General features: G+C 47.1%; 2 protein-coding genes across 15 annotated transcripts in view; one reads left to right on the top strand and one right to left on the bottom strand.

Annotated features, from left to right (window-relative positions):
* Positions 1 to 236: 236 nt before the first annotated feature.
* PIGW (phosphatidylinositol glycan anchor biosynthesis class W) lies at positions 237 to 4,895 on the bottom strand. 9 transcript variants are annotated; one of them, XM_047706147.1, is made up of 3 exons: positions 4,133 to 4,151; positions 3,888 to 4,034; positions 237 to 2,072 (listed from the first exon to the last, which is right to left on the bottom strand). In XM_047706147.1, the coding sequence occupies exon 3, from the start codon at positions 2,058 to 2,060 to the stop codon at positions 552 to 554; it is 1,509 nt and encodes a 502-aa protein (XP_047562103.1). In that variant the 5' UTR covers positions 2,061 to 2,072; positions 3,888 to 4,034; positions 4,133 to 4,151; the 3' UTR covers positions 237 to 551. The 9 variants fall into 9 exon arrangements, with proteins under 9 accessions (XP_047562103.1, XP_047562099.1, XP_047562107.1 ...); XM_047706143.1 differs by lacking the exons at positions 3,888 to 4,034; positions 4,133 to 4,151 and adding an exon at positions 4,873 to 4,895; XM_047706151.1 differs by lacking the exon at positions 3,888 to 4,034 and having other exon boundaries at positions 4,133 to 4,217.
* Positions 4,301 to 21,483, top strand: part of MYO19 (myosin XIX) — a 32,775-nt gene continuing 15,592 nt past the window's right edge. Inside the window, exons 1-11 of one of the 6 annotated variants that reach the window (XR_007123261.1) lie at positions 4,301 to 4,445; positions 5,133 to 5,272; positions 6,508 to 6,659; positions 9,817 to 9,955; positions 10,633 to 10,781; positions 12,531 to 12,644; positions 18,621 to 18,753; positions 19,443 to 19,512; positions 20,046 to 20,148; positions 20,801 to 20,897; positions 21,036 to 21,112. Coding sequence is in view for 5 of the 6 variants with exons in the window: in XM_047706137.1 (XP_047562093.1) it covers positions 6,648 to 6,659; positions 9,817 to 9,955; positions 10,633 to 10,781; positions 12,531 to 12,644; positions 18,621 to 18,753; positions 19,443 to 19,512; positions 20,046 to 20,148; positions 20,801 to 20,897; positions 21,036 to 21,112 (894 nt within the window). In the remaining variant the exon portion in view is untranslated. Of the gene's footprint in view, positions 4,446 to 4,557; positions 4,876 to 5,132; positions 5,273 to 6,507; positions 6,660 to 9,804; positions 9,956 to 10,632; positions 10,782 to 12,530; positions 12,645 to 18,620; positions 18,754 to 19,442; positions 19,513 to 20,045; positions 20,149 to 20,800; positions 20,898 to 21,035; positions 21,113 to 21,483 lie in introns of those variants that run through there. The other 5 variants (XM_047706137.1, XM_047706138.1, XM_047706141.1 and 2 more) reach the window with 5 other exon arrangements.

The raw sequence follows: 21,483 nt of genomic DNA, 5'->3' as shown, positions 1-21,483 counted from the left end.
GCAGTAAATAAGTGTTGACAGGGGTGTCTGGGTGGTTCAGTTGGTTGAGTGTCCGCCTTTGGTTTGGGTCATTATCCCAGGGTTTGGGATCAAGCCCTGCCTCAGGCTTCCTGCTCAGCAGGAGGCCTGCTTCTCCCTCTCCTTCTGCTTGCTGTTCCCCCTGCTTGTGCTCTAATAAATAAAATATTTAAAAAAAATAAAAAATTAAGAAGTTGACAATTTCGTGATCACACTGAGATGTTTTAATGTAAATTTTATTATAGAAGTCATACAATAAAAAAATACAGAATGGTTTGTGATCTAAGATGGAGAGTGAATCTCCTCCTCCCCACCACCCTTTAATCTTTCAGTGTCATGACTACAGTTTCTTTAAAATTATATGGTGTTACGATACACTATAACAGTAAGCATCACTACTATTATGGAGGATTGAAACTCAGTTCTATAATATGTTTAACACTGGGTTGCCAAAAGCCCATTTTCTTCACATTTAATATTCTCCCTCATTAAAGTAATATTTTTGTAACACAGATACTTTGTACCCACATTGGTCACCAAAATTTTATAGTTTTATCTTGCAAGTGTAACACATATATAATTAAACAGTTAGTGAACATATAGAGATTGAGCACAATTAAGGCCCACAAGGTACTGCTGTGTAATGTATCTACTAACAGGTTGATCAAACCAGTAGTTATATTTGACAGCAAGAAAAAAATTAACTGGTTTCTGTTCATAGCTGTGATTAAACAAAGACTGGGTTCCTTTCTTTCAGCTTCAGAGACTAGAGATTCTGAATGTTTATTATTTGTGGCAGATAACTGGATTGGTTTCCAAGAACATGGTACTATAGCCCCTTTAATTAGAAATTTGGCAAAACTCAAAATTATGTCACACAGTAATAAACTACTAAGAAGTATCAGGCTAGAAGCAATTATCCAAATACAAAAAGCTAAATTGGCCATTCTCCGAGATACTACTTCTACATTTACCTGAACTATGTAAAGAGATATGAAGAGGCTAATAGCTGTCAGCAGAATGTGGTATGTTCCTTTTACCCAGTCTTTGACATGTGATCTTTTTTTAAGCATATATGACCCTGTTTGCACACCAGCCATATGAATTGCCACATACCCCAAGGTAGAGATTATTCCTTCTCGGTTGGCATTTAATAAACCAATCCTTGTGCCACTGCCATCAGTGCCATACAAAATTAACCTTTTCAGTGGGGTAAAGTCAAGGGCTAGCTGGTATAACACAATAATGCTGATGGCCACAATCCAGGATTTATTTAGAGGAAAAATAATTAAAAGCAGTGATGTTAACAGTTTCACAACTATTAAGGTAAAAAAAAAGTTCCAGTGAACTCCATACTCAGTTAAATGTTCCTGATAGCCTATGGATTTTATAATGACTAATCGTCCGACTCCTAGGAAGACTAGTGGCCAAACAGAGTACAATGACTTTGTAAGATAATAAAATCTGGACCCGTCAGTGTATTTTCTCCTAACCTCTGGACAAACCATTGCAGTCCCAAAAATAAAACCTCCTACTCCAAAATCCATTGCTCCTGTCCCATAGAGCTCAGTTTTGGCAAATCTTCTGGGGAAAAGTGGGAAGTCCACAGCCAAAATGGCAATAGCAGTAAATGCACTGTTAATTACACGGAAACAAGAGATGGCTGGAACGTATTCTGATTCTAGACCAATTTTCAAGAATTTTTCAAGTATTTTCTGGACAGGCATTCTGGCACAGCAAGTTCTCCTGCAGTATATTTGATAGAATAGCCCTGCCCCAAGGATAATTACAGCAAGGTGCTCAAGGAGGACAAATGAAGACAAAATGGTCAAAGTGGCCACCAGGGGAACTATTAGGAAAACAAAGTCAGTGAAGAATCTAGTTCTCCAGGTATGTGAAGAACACAAGTGCTGTGAGAGAATGATCAGGAGCCCTCTGCACAGGATACAGAATGCAGGTAAGCATAGGCCCTGGGTGACTTCCAGCACGCTGGTTCCATTGTGGTTACTGACAAAAGCTTCCTTCATGTGCTTTTGAGACATTTTTTCTTCTTCCTGTGAAAATAAGAGCAAAGGGATGCATTGGAAAAGCAATGTTCTTCTGGAATAGGCATATATATGTAGAGGACTTGATTTTACTTTTTTTAAAGATTTATTAGCCCGTACGTGTGTGCAGGTAGGAGCAGAGGGAGAGAGAAACTTAAGCACACTCCTCACTAAGCTCAGAGACTGACAGGAGGCTCGACTTTAAGATCCTGAGATCATGACCTGAGCTGAAACCAAGAGTCTGGTGCTTAAACACCTGCCCCACCCAGGGGCCCGATTTTACTTTTATTCCTAGATTTCAGAGCAGAACTTTAGGCCTAATGATTTCAAATCAGGGCAGGAACTAGAATTTGTGATTCCCCTTCCAAGGATTGTGGGAAGAAGCCTAACACAGGATAAGAATGTCAGGGTACCTTGGTGGCACATTCGGTTATGCATCCGACTCTTGGTTTCAATTCATGTCCTGCTGAGATTAAGCCCCACCACTGGCTCTGTGCTCAACCCAGAGTCTGAAATTCTCTCTCCCTCTCCAACTAGTGCTCTCACTCTCTCAAGTAAATAAATACATCTTTAGAAAAAGAAAAAAGGAGGGGCCCCTGGGTAGCTTAGTTGGGGCTCTCGCTCAGCAGGGAGTCTGCTTCTCCCTCTGTGCTCTCTCTCAGGTAAATAAAATCTTGGGGCACCTGGGTGGCTCAGTGGGTCAAAGCCTCTGCCTTCGGCTCAGGTCATGATCCCAGGGTCCTGGTCATCGGGCTCTCTGCTCAGCGGGGAGCCTGCTTCCTCCTCTCTGCCTGCCTCTCTGCCTACTTGTGATCTCTGTCAAATAAAGAAATAAAATCCTCAAAATAAATAAATAAATAAAATCTTTTAAAAAGGCTAGGAATGTCATGCCAATAGTATGAAATTACTGGTTAATGAGCTGTAGCTATTCTCTATATAAGGCAGACTCACAAAGAAAGTTACTTTGGGATATAAATCCTGAAAATGGAATCAGAGTCAGAAACGAATTTCTATTACAAACATGTAATATGCTATTAAAATTTTGTAATGCAAACAAAACTAATGACTTCAAGTCAAATCAGAAGAGGACAGGGAGAAAGAAGATACTTAAGTACACGCTGGAGTTGGGAGACCTTGGTTTGTGTGAAAATCCTCTCTGAACCCACTGCCTCCAGTACAAAATACTAGACCTCCAGTGACATCCTGAGCCCCGGGCTGCTCCCTACCTCATTCACAGTAATGCTTTCAGGTTAGGGTGGAGATGGGTAGAGTGGATGCTAATCCTCAGAAAGGGGGCGAACGTCCAGGAAAGGCCTGGGTGTAGAGCACACGCTAGTATTCGTGGTTTCAAAGAGCTGTAAAACACCTCTCTCATATTTCAAAGTCTTTAAAGGGGCACACAGAAAGAACACGTTTGTTGACTAAACCAGAACCACGTAGAACAAATGGATGCATGCGTGCCTGACGGCCTGAGCCAGCGATAATTTCACAGGGTAACAAACCGATCAGAATCCTCTGGCTTTTAGAAATAAAGGAGTCTTTTTCCTGACGGACACGCGCCACAGCCGCGCCGTCCCTTACACCTCACGTGCCTTCGATGTTCCGGCGCCCCGGTGGCCGGCCGTCTACTTGGGCCGGGCTGCACGACTCCCACCGCAGCCGCAGAGCCATGCCAGAGCAACCCGCTTCCGCCTCCCGAGCCGCGCTTCCGGCCGACATGGGGCAGTCTGCGCTTCCGGGCCGGCGGATTCTGCGCACGCGCGCACCCCTGCCAGGACCCGATCCAGTTTCCCAAACGCTCAGGCTCCGCATGCCAATTCTTGCCTGTGGTGGGCTTGCCGCGCCCAGGTCCGTCAGAGCAGCCCGGAGCAGGCGTGTCACGCGCTTCACCGCGGCCCCTCGAACCTCACGACGAGTCTCTCAGAATGGTGGGGTCAGGGGACCCGGCTCAGTGTTCGACCACGGCGTCCTCTACCGAAGGACCCCAGGCCCTGTGAGACCCTGGAGGCCCCGCCTCCCGCGCCTCTCCCACGGGAATACGGGAGGCCAGCGTCTCAACCTCATCTTACCCCACGTTCTCGAAATACTTTGCCCCAGCTGCAGCCCCTAATTCCGACCCCGGCGTCCAGAGCGGGCCACGTGCGCCCGGAGCCCAGTGCGCGCCCCGCCCCGGGGGGAGGAGCCGGCTGGCTCCCGGCCACTGGGCCCGAGCGACGGCCGGCCGGTGCGCTTTGGCTGTCCCGGCTTCCTCTCCTCCCCAGCTCACTCCCGCCCTCTCTTCTTCCCTCCCTTCCCCGGGCTCTTCCCGCCGTCTCTCCCAGCCTGCCTTTCCAGTCGCGCCTGGCGAGGGCCACGCACTCGGCGGCTCGGGCCGTGGGACTGGTGAGTGTCACCCCCAGCCCAAGTCCGAAGCGCTTCGCGAGCCCGAAAGGGCGAGGAGGCCGGTCTGCCCCCGGAGCGCTGAGGAACGGGGGGCATTTTCCTCTCCTTTTTCCAAAGCGCCTTTGCCTACCCTTTCTCATTTCCTTTTTGACTGTCTAGTATCTCAGCAGGGGGCAGCCCAGCTCTTGGCCCTTGCCTAGAAAAAGAAACTTTCAGGGTCCCCATTCCACCTCTCCACCTTGGTGGCAGGCGGCGGTCCGGGGTCGGGAAAAGGTTTCAGCTGGGAGGCCGAGTCCCGTCTCCTGCCCTTATTTTCTCACTCCTAGGGACTGGGGAAGGGGCTGCTGGCCCGGATAAGCGTCAGGGCAGCCGCGCCCTTGGCTGGGGTCACATCCACCTTCCTGGGAAGGACACACTCTCCCCGTACCAGGTGCTTCCGGAGCGGCATCCCAGCCCTAGTCCCAGCGGGCACCTCGTCCAAAGAGGGAGTCCTGGTTCCCGCTGGGAACCCGGAGGCGGGTCCAGCTGGGTTCCCGGGACCCTTACCCAGCTCTTCTCACTCGCCCTCCCACTGTCCTCCAAGCCGAGCACGAACTGGCTGGGGAGGAGGAGGAGCTAGTGATCAGGTTGTCTCTTGCCCTGACTCGGAGTTTCATCTGCATGTTACCATCTCCTTTCTGCCCACAGTGGTCACACCCTTTCCAGAAATTCTTGGTTGGTAACCGCGAAGCTGGGAGAACTGGAGAAAACCGCTCTAATCTGACTTGACTCTGGCTGGGTACGGAGGCTGCATCATCAAAACCAACATTTGCAAAGCGTTCTCTGAGGTACTAGCCCAATTGATCCTTACCTCGGTATTCTGAGGTGTAGCTATTAGTATTCCTTTTTGCAAAAGAGTAAACGGAATAAGGCTTAGAGAGCTCTTGTGATCTGTCTTGCAGGAGTTGTGGGCTTTGATTTCTAACTCCACAACCTATTATGCTCCCCCTAATCCTCTCTTTTAAAATGAGCTTCAAGTTGAGGGAGCTTTGTTCTCCTTGACTCTCTGGTTGCCCTCTCCATGGCTGTCCGTTATATGGTCATGTCCCCATATGGTCAATGTCCAAGGTGAATATGCCCAACACATTCCTTATGCTCTTCTCTGCCCTTTTTTCCAGCTTGTATGAAGTCCCTATCCCTGAAGTCTTTCACATGCTAGATATATTCAGAGCCTCAAACAAGTCTCTGCCAGGGTCATTCCATTACAGACATCCCTCATCCTCATCCCTCCTTGCCAGGGAGGTGTAATGCCTGGGAAATTCTAAGTCTTAGGGTCTCTTAACAGATTTTTCAGAGATTGGCCTCGGTATAGCCTCACAATACCCCCTTCTCAGATTTTCCTCCTCTGAAATCTTTGCATTTTTTAAAGTTGACACTGGACTGTTCTACCTGATTAGTGTCCCCAAATGGATTATCCATCCTCCGTAGTCCTTACTAGTAATAACAATATTCCCCCTCTGACTGAATTTCAGATTTATACTCCATGACATCATTGACCTTCACAACTACTCCTTGTGAGGTCAATTTTACTACCTCCATTTTCAAGATGAAGGATGAAGGTGGGCCAGGAAGGTGATCAGTGGCTTTCCTGTGAATGAGCTATGATTTTGCTCCCACACAACTGCTTTCCTAGAGCATCAAGAATTGACTTCAGCCTCCCTGGTCTATCAATTACTCGCTATACAAAAATAGGATTTTTCTGTTTACTGGAGAGGGTAGGGCATGAGACTTCTCTGTCTCCCAGTGTCTCCATCCTCCACAGCATTGATTCAGAACATATGCAGCCCCACCCCAAACCTCTGTAGTAAAACTAGCCCTGAAGAGCCTGGGGAGCCCCTGGAGGCTCTCATAAAAGTTTCCCCTGTTCCCTAATTGTCAGGGGATAGGACAGACTTTCCCTCTCTGCCCAGGCTCGCCTTGATTCTTGTTTTGATTCCCCTTGCTTGGTGGGAGGATCATGAGTGAGTCACCCTGAAGAAACCCTCACTCGTGTTTGGCCCTTGTCTTCTCTCTCATGTCATAGGCTCTGAGGTGACTCATCTCAGATTCCTCCAGAACTGAGCCTTTTGCTGGATCTATGTTCCAACCTGTGCCTCCATGACCAGGTGGCTAGCACTCCTCGTGCCTATGACCCAGAACCCTGGCTGACCACACTGAGGCAGGATGCTCCAACAGGTAAAACCTCACCCTTAGGTAACCTAGGCCCTGAAGCATCTAAGGCACTTCCCATCTGTCAGTTAGGTGGCTGAATGACGTTTCTACTTACCCTGACCTGGAAGGAAGGGAAAGATCCCTTAAAGGTCTTTCTTCTTCTCGCTCTTGACCTAGTCACTCCGGTGCCTTTCACCTGTCATTGAGAGGCTTTTCCTGATACCTAATTTGAATCTCTCTTATTGTGGTCTTTAGCCCTTTTTTCTGGGATGAGTAAGATGGGACGGGTAAGAGGGGATGGGGAGGGGACTCCTTGGAGTACTTTGGTGACTTCACAAGCCTGAACCAAGGAGGGAGTCCTAAGAGATGTCCCTGCCAGCCTGAACTGTTGAGGTACAGTGAAGGCCTGAGGCTTCCAAGAGGCGGTATTCTTTGAAGCTGAACCTTAAAGAATATGTAGGAATTAGCTAGGTGGAGAAGGAAAGTAAGCAGTCCAAGCAGAGGTGTCAGTGCAAAATGTGGGTGAAGATACCTGCATGGAAATACAGGAGTCTGATGAATGGATCATGAAGCACATGGTAAGGGGTTGCTGTTGTGGCCCTTACGCCAGGCCTCTGCCTCTCTAAAAATTCTGCTGTGGCTCCAGGCCTTCAGGAGTCCAAATCACCCATCTCCTATCCGTATCATCCTTCTCATGCAGCTCTCGCTCCAAAGAGAATGCCAGTAGATAGATATTTGCTGCATTTTTTTTTAAAGATTTATTTATTTATTTATTTGACAGATAGATCACAAGTAGGCAGAGAGGCCGGCAGAGAGAGAGAGAGAGAGAGAGAGGAGGAGGCAGGCTCCCTGCTGAGCAGAGAGCCCGATGCAGGGCTTGATCCCAGGACCCCGGGATCATGACCTGAGCCGAAGGCAGAGGCTTTAACCACTGAGCCACCCAGGCGCCCCAGTTGCTGCATTTTTATTTACAAAATGTGGCCAGGCACTGGGCTGAGGCAGATGTCTAAGGTGATACCTGCTCTCCAGGAGCTCACAGTCTGGTGGAGTCCTAGGCAGGTAAGTGCCTGAGACTTATTAGGATGACCAGGTGGAAAGCTAGCCAGCCTCAAGCCAGCCCTGGTAGACACTACTGCTTGATCATCTTCCAGACTTTTGTCTTATGAAATGAGCTTGAGACTGAGGAGAAGCTGGCAGGACAATTGTCTGCTCTGGGCTTTTTTGTGTTTAACTTTTTTTTTTTTTTTTTTTTTTTTTTTTTTCTTTTTAAAAAAGCAGTAATGTTCATCATAACCATACTGGCAGCTGCTCTGTGTTGAGCCCCACCTAAGTAGTAGGTACTAGTCTAAGCATTTTACATGAATAATTTTGTTTAGTCCTCAGGTAAGTTACAGTGTTACATATAGAGAGCTACTATATCCCCATTTTGGAGATAAAGGTCAGAGAGGTTATGTGACTTATTCAAGGTCACATTCACCATAAGCAATGTGGAAAATATAAGCAACAAGAACATTAAAATTACCTGTAAGAATACTACCCAGAGATAACATTTTAGAAAATATCCTTTTTTCCCCTAAGTATATATTTTTAAAATGTTTGAAGCTATCATACTTTTTTGTAACCTGCTTTATTCCTTTGTAAGGATATACTATAAATTGTCCACCATTAGGACATGTGAGTTGTTTTCAATTTTTTTACCATTATAGATAGCTCAATATATACTGAATATTCCTATGGCCTTTACATAACATCATTTTCTAAAAGAATTGCGGGCTAAAGAGGTGTGTGCTTTTCAGGCCTTGATATATCATTGCCTAATTAAAGAAGAGCTGTTTTTAAAAGAATAATAGCTAACTTTGGGTGCATATACCAGGTACCTTCTCTAAATACTTGATGTGCTTATTAGGGTCTGACGTAGGTGCTATTTAGCATTCCCATTTTATAGATGAGAAAAACTGAAGCACAGAGAGCTTAAGTAATTTATATAACATTATGCAACTAGTAAGTGGTAGAATCAGAATTCAGATCCAGAAAATCTAGCTTTAAGGTCTAGGCTCTTATATGACTGTTATACTCAGCTACCTAACTGGTTGGATCAGAGCTGATCTTAAAATATGGCTTGGCTTGTGATCCCCCGCCCCATCCCCAGAATAGAGTGATTTACATGGTTCCAGCCATGGTCTAACCTCAGCATTTATCCTGGAGGCCAAGAGCCTGCCTTGTGAATTATGGTGGACCTACATTCAGAGAACAGGCAACATCTTTGGAAAGAAACTTGTTGCTGGGCCTCTCAAATGACACTTCCCACCTTGGGAACTTCGAACTTTTCAGATTCACTAATCTCATTGAAACCTACCCAGTCATATTATGGATTCCCTTCTCCAAAAGTAGATTTCATCCGGGTACTACTGTCTTCTACTCCCCACCCCATCTTCACTGCAGTCTCCAGAGAGATAAGAGGAAAAATGAGAAGTATGGAAAGAAGAAACATGTGGAAAGTGTTGGCATCAAGGATCGGAAAGGGCGAAAGAGAAACAGCCTTTTCCCCTTGGTGCCTATTCTTAACCTCATCCAACTTCCAAGTCAGGCTCCCTGTCAGGTGGACCCAGGGCAGAGGAAGCTAACTAAATAGCCAGGCTAAATTTAAGCCCAGAGAGCCAGGTGATGAAGGCATGGGACTACCTCACAGCTGGTTTTTCATCACATGGTAAATGTTCTCTTTCAAAAAACGCCCAAACCATGGTTCTTTCCTGGGGGAGGGGTGGTTTGTGATCCCGTATAGCAGTCCCCACCTTGGTCCTCACCCCTACCAGGCCCAGTAAGGCTGCTGGCTGGCAAGCCTGAAAGCTGGCACTCATTCAGAGGAGAGGGGATAGCATTTTTTCGTTTACTGAGTACACACTGTGCCAGGCACTAAGTGCTTTAGGTGTCTCTTTATTTTTCTGTCCAGTAGCCCTGCAAACTGGTTTTATTTTCCTTTATTTACAAATAAAGAAGCTGTGGCTCAGAGAAGTTAAGTAACTTAACCAGGCTCATAGTCAGTATGTGGCAGAACTGAAATTTTAATCTAACCAGATTATGGTAGTAGAAGCCTGTTCTCTTTCTTCAGGCCCTCACCCCTATATTACTGCCAGCTGGTCTCAGTCCCAGCTTTCATGGCCCTCTTCTCATGGCTTCTCAGGTTAATGGTCACAGTTCAGGCTCTGGTGCCCAAGGTGGGGAGTCTCTCAGAGAAGACCTGCAGGAGTTCCTGAGCGGGGAAGCCCCGCTGCACCAGCTAGATGACCTCACCAAGGTGAATCCTGTGACACTGGAGACAGGTATGGGCCTCCCTCTCCTCGACAATGCCGTCTCCAAAGCCAGCCCTTGGTGCTTGCCTGGCTCAGTTGGTGGAGCGTGCCGCTCTTGATCTTGGGCCTGTGGGTTTGAGCCTCATGTTGGGTGTAGAGATTACTTAAAAATAAAATCTTAGGGCGCCTGGGTGGCTCAGTGGGTTAAGCCGCTGCCTTCGGCTCAGGTCATGATCTCAGGGTCCTGGGATCGAGGCCCGCATCGGGCTCTCTGCTCGGCAGGGAGCCTGCTTCCCTCTCTCTCTCTCTCTGCCTGCCTCTCTGTCTACTTGTGATCTCTCTCTGTCAAATAAATAAATAAAATCTTTAAAAAAAAAAATAAAATCTTAAAAAAGGTGCAGTCTCCAAGAGCGTGGAGATGATGTGGGTAGTCCGCACAGCTTTCCCTGGCCAAACCAAGGCAGGCAGGACCTCGAGCCAGATAGGCTGCTCCAGACCTCTGCCTGGCAGCTGCGCACAGACTCCCCAGGGCAGACTTTGCTCCAGATTTGGGGCTCATCTTAATTAGATCTTGTACCTATTCATCAGGGAGCTGCTGGGATCTAAAGGCACTTGGCTAATTGCTAGTAGCACTGTTAGGCCAGTGTTTGTGTGGGCAGTTGTGTCTGTATTTGAGCCAGAGTTTGCTAAAGGTGCCTCTGCCTCAGTCTTGAGGTGTTTGCAGGCTCGGTATGCAGCAGACACGTTCTACACCAATGCTGGCTGCACCCTGGTCGCTCTGAACCCCTTCAAGCCTGTCCCTCAGCTCTACTCACCAGCACTGATGAGAGAGTACCACGCTGCTCCTCAGCCCCAGGTAAGACTTAGCCACATCCTGGGCCTCAGGGCTCCGCCATATCCCCTAGGCCTCCTTGCAGCTTCCCCATCATTATCCATCTATTCACCAGCCATGAGGTCATTCAGAGTCTGCTGGTGCCACGGCCCTGCCCACCAAGGGATTGAAGAATTCTGGATACAGGACAGGTGCAAAATGAGATATAAATAAATATTTGTTTAACTGAGTTTGGAACCTAAAATAAAAAGATAGGATAATGGATTTTTTTTTCTTGTTTGTGACATTAATAGGGACAGATTTATGAAGGTATATTTGTGTATTTAATGAACCTTTTTGGGGGGGGAGAATAAAATTATGTATAATAAGGAGGGCCCTAGAAAATTCAGCACTTGTTCCTCTCCTCCAAGAAGAATGAGAGGAATAACTTCTGGTGGGGTTGGAGTTGGAGCAGGCAGCAAATAAGCCAGCTGGTGTTTAAGTGCATAATATCCTCAGAGAGAGGGAAGAGCAAACTTGCTGGCAGGAAGGGTGCTGTCAAGGAGAGAGACAGCAGATGAGATGGGAAGATGAGACAATCCAGGGCTGCTGGGAAGGGTCTGAGGCAGCACAGCAGGTGGAATATATCCACGGTGCTGCTCCCCCAGGGGTGGAGGGACTGACTGGAGCCCGCCATGGGGATAATTACTCTGGAAGCTGGGGGAGTCAAGTTCAGAAAGGTGAAACAAGATATAGGGAGAACAGGGGCGCCTGGGTGGCTCAGTGGGTTAAAGCCTCTGCCTTCGGCTCAGGTCATGATCCCAGGGTCCTGGGATCGAGCCCCGCATTGGGCTCTCTGCTCATCGGAGAGCCTGCTTCCTCCTCTCTCTCTGCCTGCCTCTCTGCCTACTTGTGATCTCTGTCCATCCAATAAATAAGTAAAATCTTCAAAAAGAAAAAAAAAGATATAGGGAGAACAGTTGGAGGCTTTTAACAGTTCAGGGAAGAGGAGGCTGGGGCAGAGGCAGGTGCAGAGAGGGAAGGCTCTGTCACTATCCACAGCAGTGCCTTCTCTCCAGGAATCTGTGGGTAGATGATGATTGCTGGGTGGGCCATGCTGGGCTGGCTAGGCATTGTGCAGATGGCCTGACCCCCCAGAAGCTCATGCATGGTTAAGTGTCTAAGTCTTCCCTGAGAGCCCATATCTCACTGAGAGCCTCTTCAAAGGCAAAAGCTATGTCATGGTTTCCTGTTTCCCCAGTGCCCAGTTTAATGCCTAGCACATTGAGGATAATTAGTATTTGTAGATGGAAAGAAGAATAGTGGCCTTGAAATTCAAGTCACATGGTTACAATTACTTGCTGAGTGGCCTTGGGAAGGTTATTTAACACCTCCAAACCTCGGATTTCTCGTCCATAAAGTAGGATTAGCTATCCAACTAATGGATAGGTTTTTTAGGCAGTAACTTGTAGGAAAGTTCTTTGCATGCTGCAGAGTACAGTAACATAAAATAATAAGCAGCAGAATAAGACTTAAGGTAAGATAAAATGGGAGGACAAAGTGTTACGGTTATAGACTGGTCAAGGCCAGCGCTGCTTCCATACTAAGAGAAGGTGAGTGGATACAGCCATCGTAGGGTCCCACAGTTGGGTCTAACACTGTTATATCCAAGAGATTTTTCTAGAGGAAACCTGGCGCTGCTGTTGGCAGCCTCCCCTCTCAGCCGTCATTTGATCAACCTCTCCTTGGAGACAGGCGTTCCCTTATGTGACCTCTCCCCCCTTGATGTTTTAGAAACTGAAGCCCCACATCTTCACTGTGGGTGAACAGACCTACAGGAATGTCAAGAGCCTGATTGAGCCAGTCAACCAATCTATCATTGTCAGCGGAGAGAGTGGTGCTGGAAAGGTAGGAGGGCCTCTTTCTTACCCTGTCAACTTTTTGACTGGTGGGGTGGGCAGAGAAGAAGGAGGTCATTCCTTGTGGAGTCGTTTGCTGCCTAGTCATTCCCAGATAGGCTGGCTAAAGCAGGGACTCAGCATGCAGTGGTAAGCAAGCACTGGGCAGGAAGTCAAGACACAGCGTTTTAGTCCAGGCTCTTCCACGTAACCCTGGGTGAGATACTTTTTCTCTCAGTCTTACATTTTTCTCCTCAAAGGTCTCAGCTCTGACACCACTGGAAACAAAAGTCAGCTGTTGGGGATTCCAGAATATGGTTAAGAGGTTCTGCAAACCTCAGTTCTTTGATTTGTAACATGACAGGGATAGAACCAACTTGAAAATCATGGGACTCCTACGAGAGTTAAATGGACCAGTGCACATAGGCACTTGGAGGCACACTTGGCACGTGGCAGCACTCTAGAAGTACCTGGGGTTACTGGTGGGAAAAGGTTTAATGGAGTAGTCCACCCACTACATGGGTTGGCCATGATGGCAAGGACAGTGCATTGGGCCAGCTGTGGGGAAGGACAGAATCATTTGATTTAGTCATGTGGCTCCCTGGGTGCCCAAACCACAACAGGTGAGACAGAATGCTACACAGGGCTGGTTCAGGAGTTGCACAGCTGGTCAGAGGAGGCCACCAAGCCAGGCCTCGCCACCTTTTTGCCAAGGCTTACCCAGCCACCCCACCCTTTCCACAGCGCTTTTACCATCACAAGGGATTTTTTTTTTTTTTTTTAAGATTTTTTATTTATTTATTTGACAGAGAGATCACAAGCAGGCAGAGAGGCAGGCAGAGAGAGAGGAGGAAGCAGGTTCTCCGCTGAGCAGAGAGCCCGATGCGGGGCTCGATCCCAGGACCCTGAGATCATGACCTGAGCCGGAGGCAGCGGCTTAACCCGCTGAGCCACCCAGGCGCCCCACAAGGCATTTTTTAGATCAGAAACTGCCTCTGCCTATACTTAATGTGAGAGAATTGCTGAGCACTGAGCACCTGCCAGCTTCTAGGCCGTGGCTAGCCACTAAAGAGTGACAGAGGAAGGAACAGAGATGAAAAATGCAATATACGGCTTCCAGGGGGTTCTTAGTTCACTGGGAAAGACAAGGAAACAGGTGAAAATAGTAAGCTGCAGGGATAACAGTTTGGACTTGGGTGTGGAGAAGATCTTCAAGAGCTCTTTCAAAGTGGCCAGTGCAGTGGCTCATACCCAGCTTGTAGAGGAAGCCCATCGTCCTCCAGAATTGCTCTGGGGAGCAGAGGCGGACCTGGCCTGAAACCCATGCCACCGGAGCTCAGTAACTTTATTGACCAGCCGCTATGGTCTTTTGCTGGGTCTGTATTTTTTTTTTAAGCTCATTTTTAATAAGTAGTAGCATAATTACATAGTTCAAAAATCAAGCAATACCGCAAGGCTTACAAAGAAAAACAGTAGGGGCACCTGGGTGGCTCAATGGGTTAAGCCTCTGCCTTCGGCCCAGGTCATGATCTCAGGGTCCTGGGATCGAGCCCCGAATCAGGCTCTCTGCTCAACAGGGAGCCTGCTTTCCCCCTCTCTCTGCCTGTTGCTCTGCGTACTTGTGATCTCTCTGTCAAATAAATAAATTTAAAAAAAAAAAAAAAAAAAAAAAAACAGTAGCCCTACCCATACTACAAAGACTATCACTCTCTTCCAGAGGCAACAACGTTCATATCTTCTAGCAGTTTATTTGGGCATTTGCGTCAGTATTTCTTTCTTTCTTTCTTTCTTTCTTTTTTTTTAAGATTTTATTTATTTATTTGACACAGAGAGAGATCACAAGTAGGCAGAGAGGCAGTCTGAGAGAGAGGGGGAAGTGGGCTCCCCACTGAGCAGAGAACCTGATGTGGGGCTCTATCCCAGGACCCTGAGATCATGACCTGAGCCGAAGGCAGAGGCTTAACCCACTGAGCCACCCAGGCACCCCGCATCCATATTTCTAAACAACATCCTTTTATTAAGTTTTCAGTTTTTTACCTTATTGTTCATTTTCAGGTATGATGAGGATTTAGCCCTATTTCTCTGCCCCCAGATACATAAATGTTACGATTTCTAGTTAATATGCAGTATTACAGCCATGTATATATTGCTTATAGCAAAGCAGTATAATAAACTATCCTTTCTTGTATAATTTTACTTTCCCTCTACTTCATAATTGCCCTGTGTTTTTCACTTGTTTAGTTTCTGTATACCTATTATTAAGTTATTACTAAACCTATCACCAAAGCTGCATAACACCTGTCCACTGGCCAGAATATCAGATCCTTTTTTTTTCTTGGTGATGTTCTTCCCAGAGGTCCCAGATCTCTGGCTCCCACCTGGACTGGTGGCTGTCAGTGGGTGTTGCCACACAGTTATTACTTGGGAGCTTCTCTGCCTCACTCCGGGATCCCCCAATTGCCCTTTGTCCTATGACAAACCCCCTGCCCCCCAAAAAACTGTTGCTGGAGCCCATGGCTTCAGCTTCTTAACGGCCTTGTTTTTATGGGGCACGTTCTTTAGTAGCTTCTTGGAAAAGGTACGTGTGGGCAGATTTTTGAGTTGTTGCACCTCTGAAAATGTTTATTTTGCCTCAAATTTTATATGTTGGCTGGATTTTATAATTCCAGGTTGGAGACCATTTTCTTTCCAAATTTATAAGGTTTTTTTTCCTTCTCTGTTTTTTGAGTGTTGTGATCGAGAGTCCCAATCCATAATGGTGATTTGTGTTTTGTTTTGTTTTGTTTTTCAAAAGCTTTTACAGTCTTAATTATTATTCATAGGTATTAAAACAGAGCTGTGTCTTGGTATGGTTGTTTTGTTTTGTTTCATTTGCTGAGCTGGATATTTTGTGTGGATTTTTTTAACCTGTTCTTTTGTTGGGGGAAATTTGTATTACAGCTAATAATTTAATAATTTCCTCCCTTCTGCTTTCTCTTTTTGGATCTCCTGTTAGAAAGAAGTTTGATTAATTATCTAATATTCTTATTTTTCTCACTTATTCTTCTGTCTCTTAATATTTTTGTTTTACCTTCTGGGAGATATTCTCTACCTTCCAATTTTTTGGATTTTTGTGAAAAAAAGGTTAATTCTGAGAGTTCCTCTTGTTCTCTGAATATTATTCCCTACTGCCCCACCATCCTGGTCTTATTTCACAGATCAGTATTTTTTTTTTTTAAGATTTTATTTATTTATTTGACAGATCACAAGTAGGCAGAGAGGCAGGCAGAGAGAGAAGGGGGAAGCAGCCTCCCTGCCGAGCAGAGAACTGGATGCGGGGCTCGATCCCAGGACCCTGAGACCATGACCCGAGCTGAAGGCAGAGGCTTAACCCACTGAGCCACTCAGGCGCCCCAAGTATTTTTTTTTTTTTTTTAATTTATTTGACACAGAGAGAGATCACAGGTAGGCAGAGAGGCAGGCAGAGGGTGGGGGGGAACAGGCTCCGTGCTGAGCAGAGAGCCCGATGCAGGGCTCAATCCCAGGACCCTGAGATCATAACCTGAGCCGAAGGCAGAGGCTTAACCCTCTGAGCCACCCAGGTACCCCTCAGTATCTTATTTTTGAGGATACTTCATGATTTTGTTTTCTGCTCCTTGCATTGACTTTGTTTCCTTCTAGTTCCTTTTCCTTCATTTGTTGTGATATTTGTCCTTTGTATAAAAGAGATTTATCAAATAGTTGATGATCACTAAGTTTCTGTTCATATTTAAGAATAAGGCATTAAATGCTTCATTAAGCAACTGATTAGAATCTTCATGTTTATAGATAGGATTGTCAACCAGGGAACCTCACTATAGGTAGCTTTTGAAACCTGTGGGACCCTGAATGTCCACAACTTTTCTCATAAGCTTGTCAGGCTCCAGAAAAGATTCTTTAGCAGAGATATGGAAACTATAAAGAGTTAAATGAAAACGATAAAAAGTGAAAGTATAATGAATAATTGTTTCATGCTTATCTACAGACCAGACTTGCAGATGAATCCATCAGTGAATTTGAGAGTAAATCAATAGAAATAATTCAAATTGAGAAACAGAGAGAAGCACATCTGAGAGCTGTGGTACGGTAGCCCATGGTCTACCATAGTTGTTCTTGGTGCACCAGGAGAAAGAGAACATATGGGTCAGAGGTTATATCTTACACAATGAACAAAAGATGACAAGCACAGATCCAAGAAGTTCAAAAAGCAAAAGCAGATGAATACAAAGAAAACAAATTGCTGGAAACCAAACATAAGGAGCAAACTTTTATGGGAACCAGAAAAAAAGAAATATTATGGAAAGAGGAACAAAAATAAGAGTGACAATGGGCATCTTTCAAAAACTGCAAGCCCAGGGATGCCTGGGTGGCACAGTCAGTTGAGCATCTGACTCTTGATTCCAGTACAGGTCATGATGTCAGGGTGGTGGGATCAAGCCCTGCGTCGGGCTCCACACTCAGCACAGAATCTGCTTCAGATTCTCTTTCCTTCCCTCTGCCCATCCTGCTCATGCTCTCTCTTACTCTTGCTCAAAAAATAAGTCAGTCAATCTTTAAAACAAAAACAAGCAAAAAAACTGCAGGCCCAAAGGTAGTAGCAACATCTTTAAAGTGCGGAAAGAAAAAAGTGCTGAAAGAAAATATCTGTTGGGGCACCTGGCTGGCTCAGTAGAGCATGCAACTCTTGATCTCAGGGTTATGAGTTTGAGCCCCACATTGGGCATATAGAGATTACTTAATAAATAAGAAAGTTGGGGTTGGGGTTTGTTTCGTTTTGTTTTGTTTTTTTAAGATAAAATATTTATCAACCTAGAATTCTGTTACGAGGAAAAATACCAAAATATCTTAAAAAATGTAAAACAAGGGACGCCTGGGTGGCTCAGTTGGTTAAGCAGCTGCCTTCGGCTCAGGTCGTGATCCCAGCGTCCTGGGATCGAGTCCCACATCGGGCTCCTTGTTTGGCGGGGAGCCTGCTTCTCCCTCTGCCTCTGCCTGCCAGTCTGTCTGCCTGTGCTCGCTCGCTCTCCTCTTTCTCTGACAAATAAATAAAATCTTTAAAAAAAAAAAAATGTAAAACAAGGGATGCCCTGCTGGCTTGTCAGTGGAGCATACAACTCTTGATCTCAGAGTTGTGAGTTCAAGCCCCACGCTGAGCTTTACTTTAAAATATTTTACTTTAAAATTTTACTTTAAGATTACTTTAAAAAAATTTTTAAAATTTTTAAAAAATGGAAATGAAATAAAGACGTTCAGACAAAAGTTGAAGGAATTCATTGCCAATAGGCCTATACTACAAGAAACATTAAAGTTCTTTAGGCCAAAGGAATATGAAACCATGTGAATATTTGGATTGATACAAAGGAGTAAAGAGCATTGGGGATGTGATATTTTTTATCTCTAAAAGAAAACTCATTTTGCGGGGGCCTGGGTGGCTCATTTGGTTAGGCATTGACTCTCAGTTTCAGCTCAGGTTGTGATCTCAAAGGTTGTGAGATTGAGCCCTGCATCAGGCTCCCTACTCAGCAGAGCCTGCTTCTCCCTCTCCGGGTCCCCTCTGCTGTGTTCCCTCTCTCGCCATCTCCTTCTGTGAAATAAATAAAATCTTTAAAAGGAAAAAAAAAATGCACAGAAAGCATCCATATTAGCTCAGTACCTGTCATAGAATGGTCAGTTTTAGCTGTGAGCCCTCAGAGACACTGAGTAGCCTGCCCAGGTCAAGGTCGGTTGTCCCTTCTCCTGGCTTCCTTCGTTTCTTAAAGGTGTCCTCTGGAACTAGGAGCAGCAGAAGTGAGCAACTCCCCATTTCACAGATGGGGGAATTGCCTTGCCCAAGGACACAGTTGAATTCAGCATTCCCCCATTTGGTCAGCACCGTGCCTGATGGAGAAGAGGGCTCTGGTGGGCCCCATATCCTGAGGTACAGTGGGAGGGACATGGAGACGGCTCCAAAGGGTTTTTTCTGCCACAGACATGGACGTCCCGCTGCCTGATGAAGTTCTACGCTGTGGTGGCTGCCTCACCCACATCCCAGGAAAGCCACAAGATTGCAGAGCGGATTGAACAGCGAATCTTGAACTCCAACCCTGTCATGGAAGCTTTTGGTGAGCTTGGTGTCCTCTGCATAGTACCTTGATTCTATTTCCCCTGGGATTTGCCATCTCCCAAGGAGAGGGGTAGTGCTTTGAGTCCATCTCTGGGAGTTGGAGGATGAGAGTATCACTCACTGCCTTGGACCCGCAACCTCCAGGTGCCCTTGGGCTCCTTCCGTTAGAGTCACCCCCTCCTCTGGCCTAGGCAGATGTAACAGTGTGCCAGAGAGGACCTTGTGGCTCACCTTGTTCAAATCCTGTTCTTACGTATGGTTTCCTGAGGGTTCAGAGAAGGGAACTTGTCTAAGAGTGCTCATCAGTGAGTGTCCATGTTGTGACTTGAGCCTAGGTGCGTCTGGCTGGGCCCACAGCTGTCCCGAGGCAGAGCGGAGATAAGTCTGTTGTACCTAGATGTTGTCTAACTCAGTAGTGACAGCTTGTTGGTTTTGGCCCTTTCTCTTCAAAGAATATAGTCCCTGACCACCTAGGCTTGCTCATTCCAGTTCGTTGCCAAGAAGCTCTAACCCTCCTGAAACACATTTGCTGAAGCCCAAGTGCCCATTCCCTAGTCCTGTCCCCTATGACATGGAAACCCATAAAGGGGCTGTTAGGTGACTTGAGGATAGGGACGTGCCCTCATCCCGGCCCACGAGAACCCGGTCACACTGGGGGAGTGGTATGAACCTAGGTGTGATCTGTAGGGAATGCGTGCACCCTGAGGAATAACAACAGCAGTCGCTTTGGGAAGTTCATCCAGCTCCAGCTAAACAGGTAATGGCTGCTGCCACTCTGGCTGAGGGGGGACGGGGATGGAGAGTCTGAAAGTGGCTAGGGCAGCTTCCAGCCTGGGCTGCTCCTCTGGGCAGAACCCTGCCCCTCCTGGCATGTAATGTTTGTGGAATAAATGAACCTGAGGGTGATCTTTGAACCTGGAGAATTCTAGCTACTCCAGCCTCTAAAAGACACTGAGGCAGTGTGCTTATCATGGCCTATGAGTTCCTCCTGGCTTCTACGCTGGTTCAGGGGCTTCCAGTTAAACCACCACCTCTCTGGATTGCACCCCTGAGCTTGAAGCAAGGGTTTCTGTTCCTGCCTTGAGTTGGGACAAAATGGTATATAGAGGCCTTGGCCCTGTCCACCTGAGCTGGTCACCGGGGAATGTTCTAGATGACCCAAGGACCTGCCAGGTGGTCCCTAGTGCTCAAGACCCACTTTGACTAGGTGGAAGAGCTTTGGAGGGAGTGGCTATGTTGCATTCTGGCAGATAGTAAGTCCTTAGTAAATGCCTACCTGCTTGTGCCCAGGGCCCAGCAGATGACCGGAGCTGCAGTCCAGACATACCTCCTGGAGAAAACACGAGTGGCCTGTCAGGCGTCTAGTGAGAGGAACTTCCACATTTTCTACCAGGTTTGTGTCCAGCTGGGCCTACAGCTTCCCAGATGTAGGGTAGAGATGGGTCTGAGCTTCCGAGCCCTCTTCTCTGTCCCCCAGGCCCCAGGCCTGACCCACCGCTTTCAGTGATGCCGCCACTTATTCCTGCAGACTTTCTGTGACTCTTCTGCCTCACGCTGGACCTTGGCTCCCAGAATGGTTTTGACCTGGACATGCATTTGCTTTCTCTATCAGACCAAAAGGTCCTTGACACTGGGACTGGGTCCCCCTCATCAGACCAAGGACTCTTAGAATGGCACCTGTCTCCAGCAGAGTGAGAGCTTCCCTAGAGCTGTGTCTGATGTGTCTCCCATCAGACTTGGGATACCCCAGAGCCTGGATAGGATGTTTCCTGCTCATATGGACCTGGGGCTCCCCAGATAGGAGTCGTGCTTCCTTCATCAGACCACAGGCCTCCTCAGCAGGCTGTTTTTGCATCGGTTTGGAGACATTCAGAACTGTTGCTACGACTTTTGTCCCGGGGCCTGTCCTGGTCTCTATGCCTTGGCTCTCTCACCTCTCAGCCTTGTGATATCAAAGCATTTCTCCTCTCATGGCAACCCCAGGCTTATGCAGGCCTGGCTTCCTCACACCCTCACATCGGCCGCCCGCCCACCCCTCCCCACAGATCTGTAAAGGAGCCAGCATGGACGAGAGGCTCCAGTGGCACCTCCCCGAGGGAGCAGCCTTCTTTTGGCTGCCCAACCCAGAGAGGACCTTGGAAGGTAGGGGGAGCCTTGTCCAGCACCCTGGACTGGCCCATCAGTACCCACTCACCCTCTGCACAGGGCTTGCCTTCACCCCTCGATACCCCTGCTGACCTCTGGTCCTGACCCTGGGCTGTGACTTGGATTCCTTTTCAGAGGATTGTTTCGAGGTGACCAGAGAGGCCATGCTTCATTTGGGCATCGACACCCCTGCTCAGAACAACATCTTTCAGGTTAGAAGAAAAGGCACATCTCTTAAGTTTGGCAGAGGTGATGGATGGGCAGCCCCTTTCATGGGTCCCTTCTCTGAAGACCTAGGACTTGAAGCCCCACTGTGCAACCTCTAAGGAGTCAGTTACCCTCTGTGCTACTGAGCCTAGATGGGGTGTCAGGATGGATAGGGCATAGGGGACAATGATTGAGTGCACAGGTGCAGTGGTTAAAACCTAACACAGTGGTTGGGGGCTCAGCAGGGGGAGGGGGAGGTGCCTAGGTCAGTTACTACTGCAGTGATCAGAATACAGAATAGAGAACTAACGCTATCACAGCTTCGTCTAAAGTATTCAGACCTTAAAATCATGTTCATACCTCTTAGTCCACTTGG

The sequence above is a fragment of the Lutra lutra genome, chromosome 16, assembly GCF_902655055.1.
Source record: "Lutra lutra chromosome 16, mLutLut1.2, whole genome shotgun sequence".
NCBI lineage: Eukaryota > Metazoa > Chordata > Mammalia > Carnivora > Mustelidae > Lutra > Lutra lutra.
The sequence above is the reverse complement of the archived record's forward strand: the minus strand, read 5'-3'. Positions and strand labels throughout refer to the sequence as shown.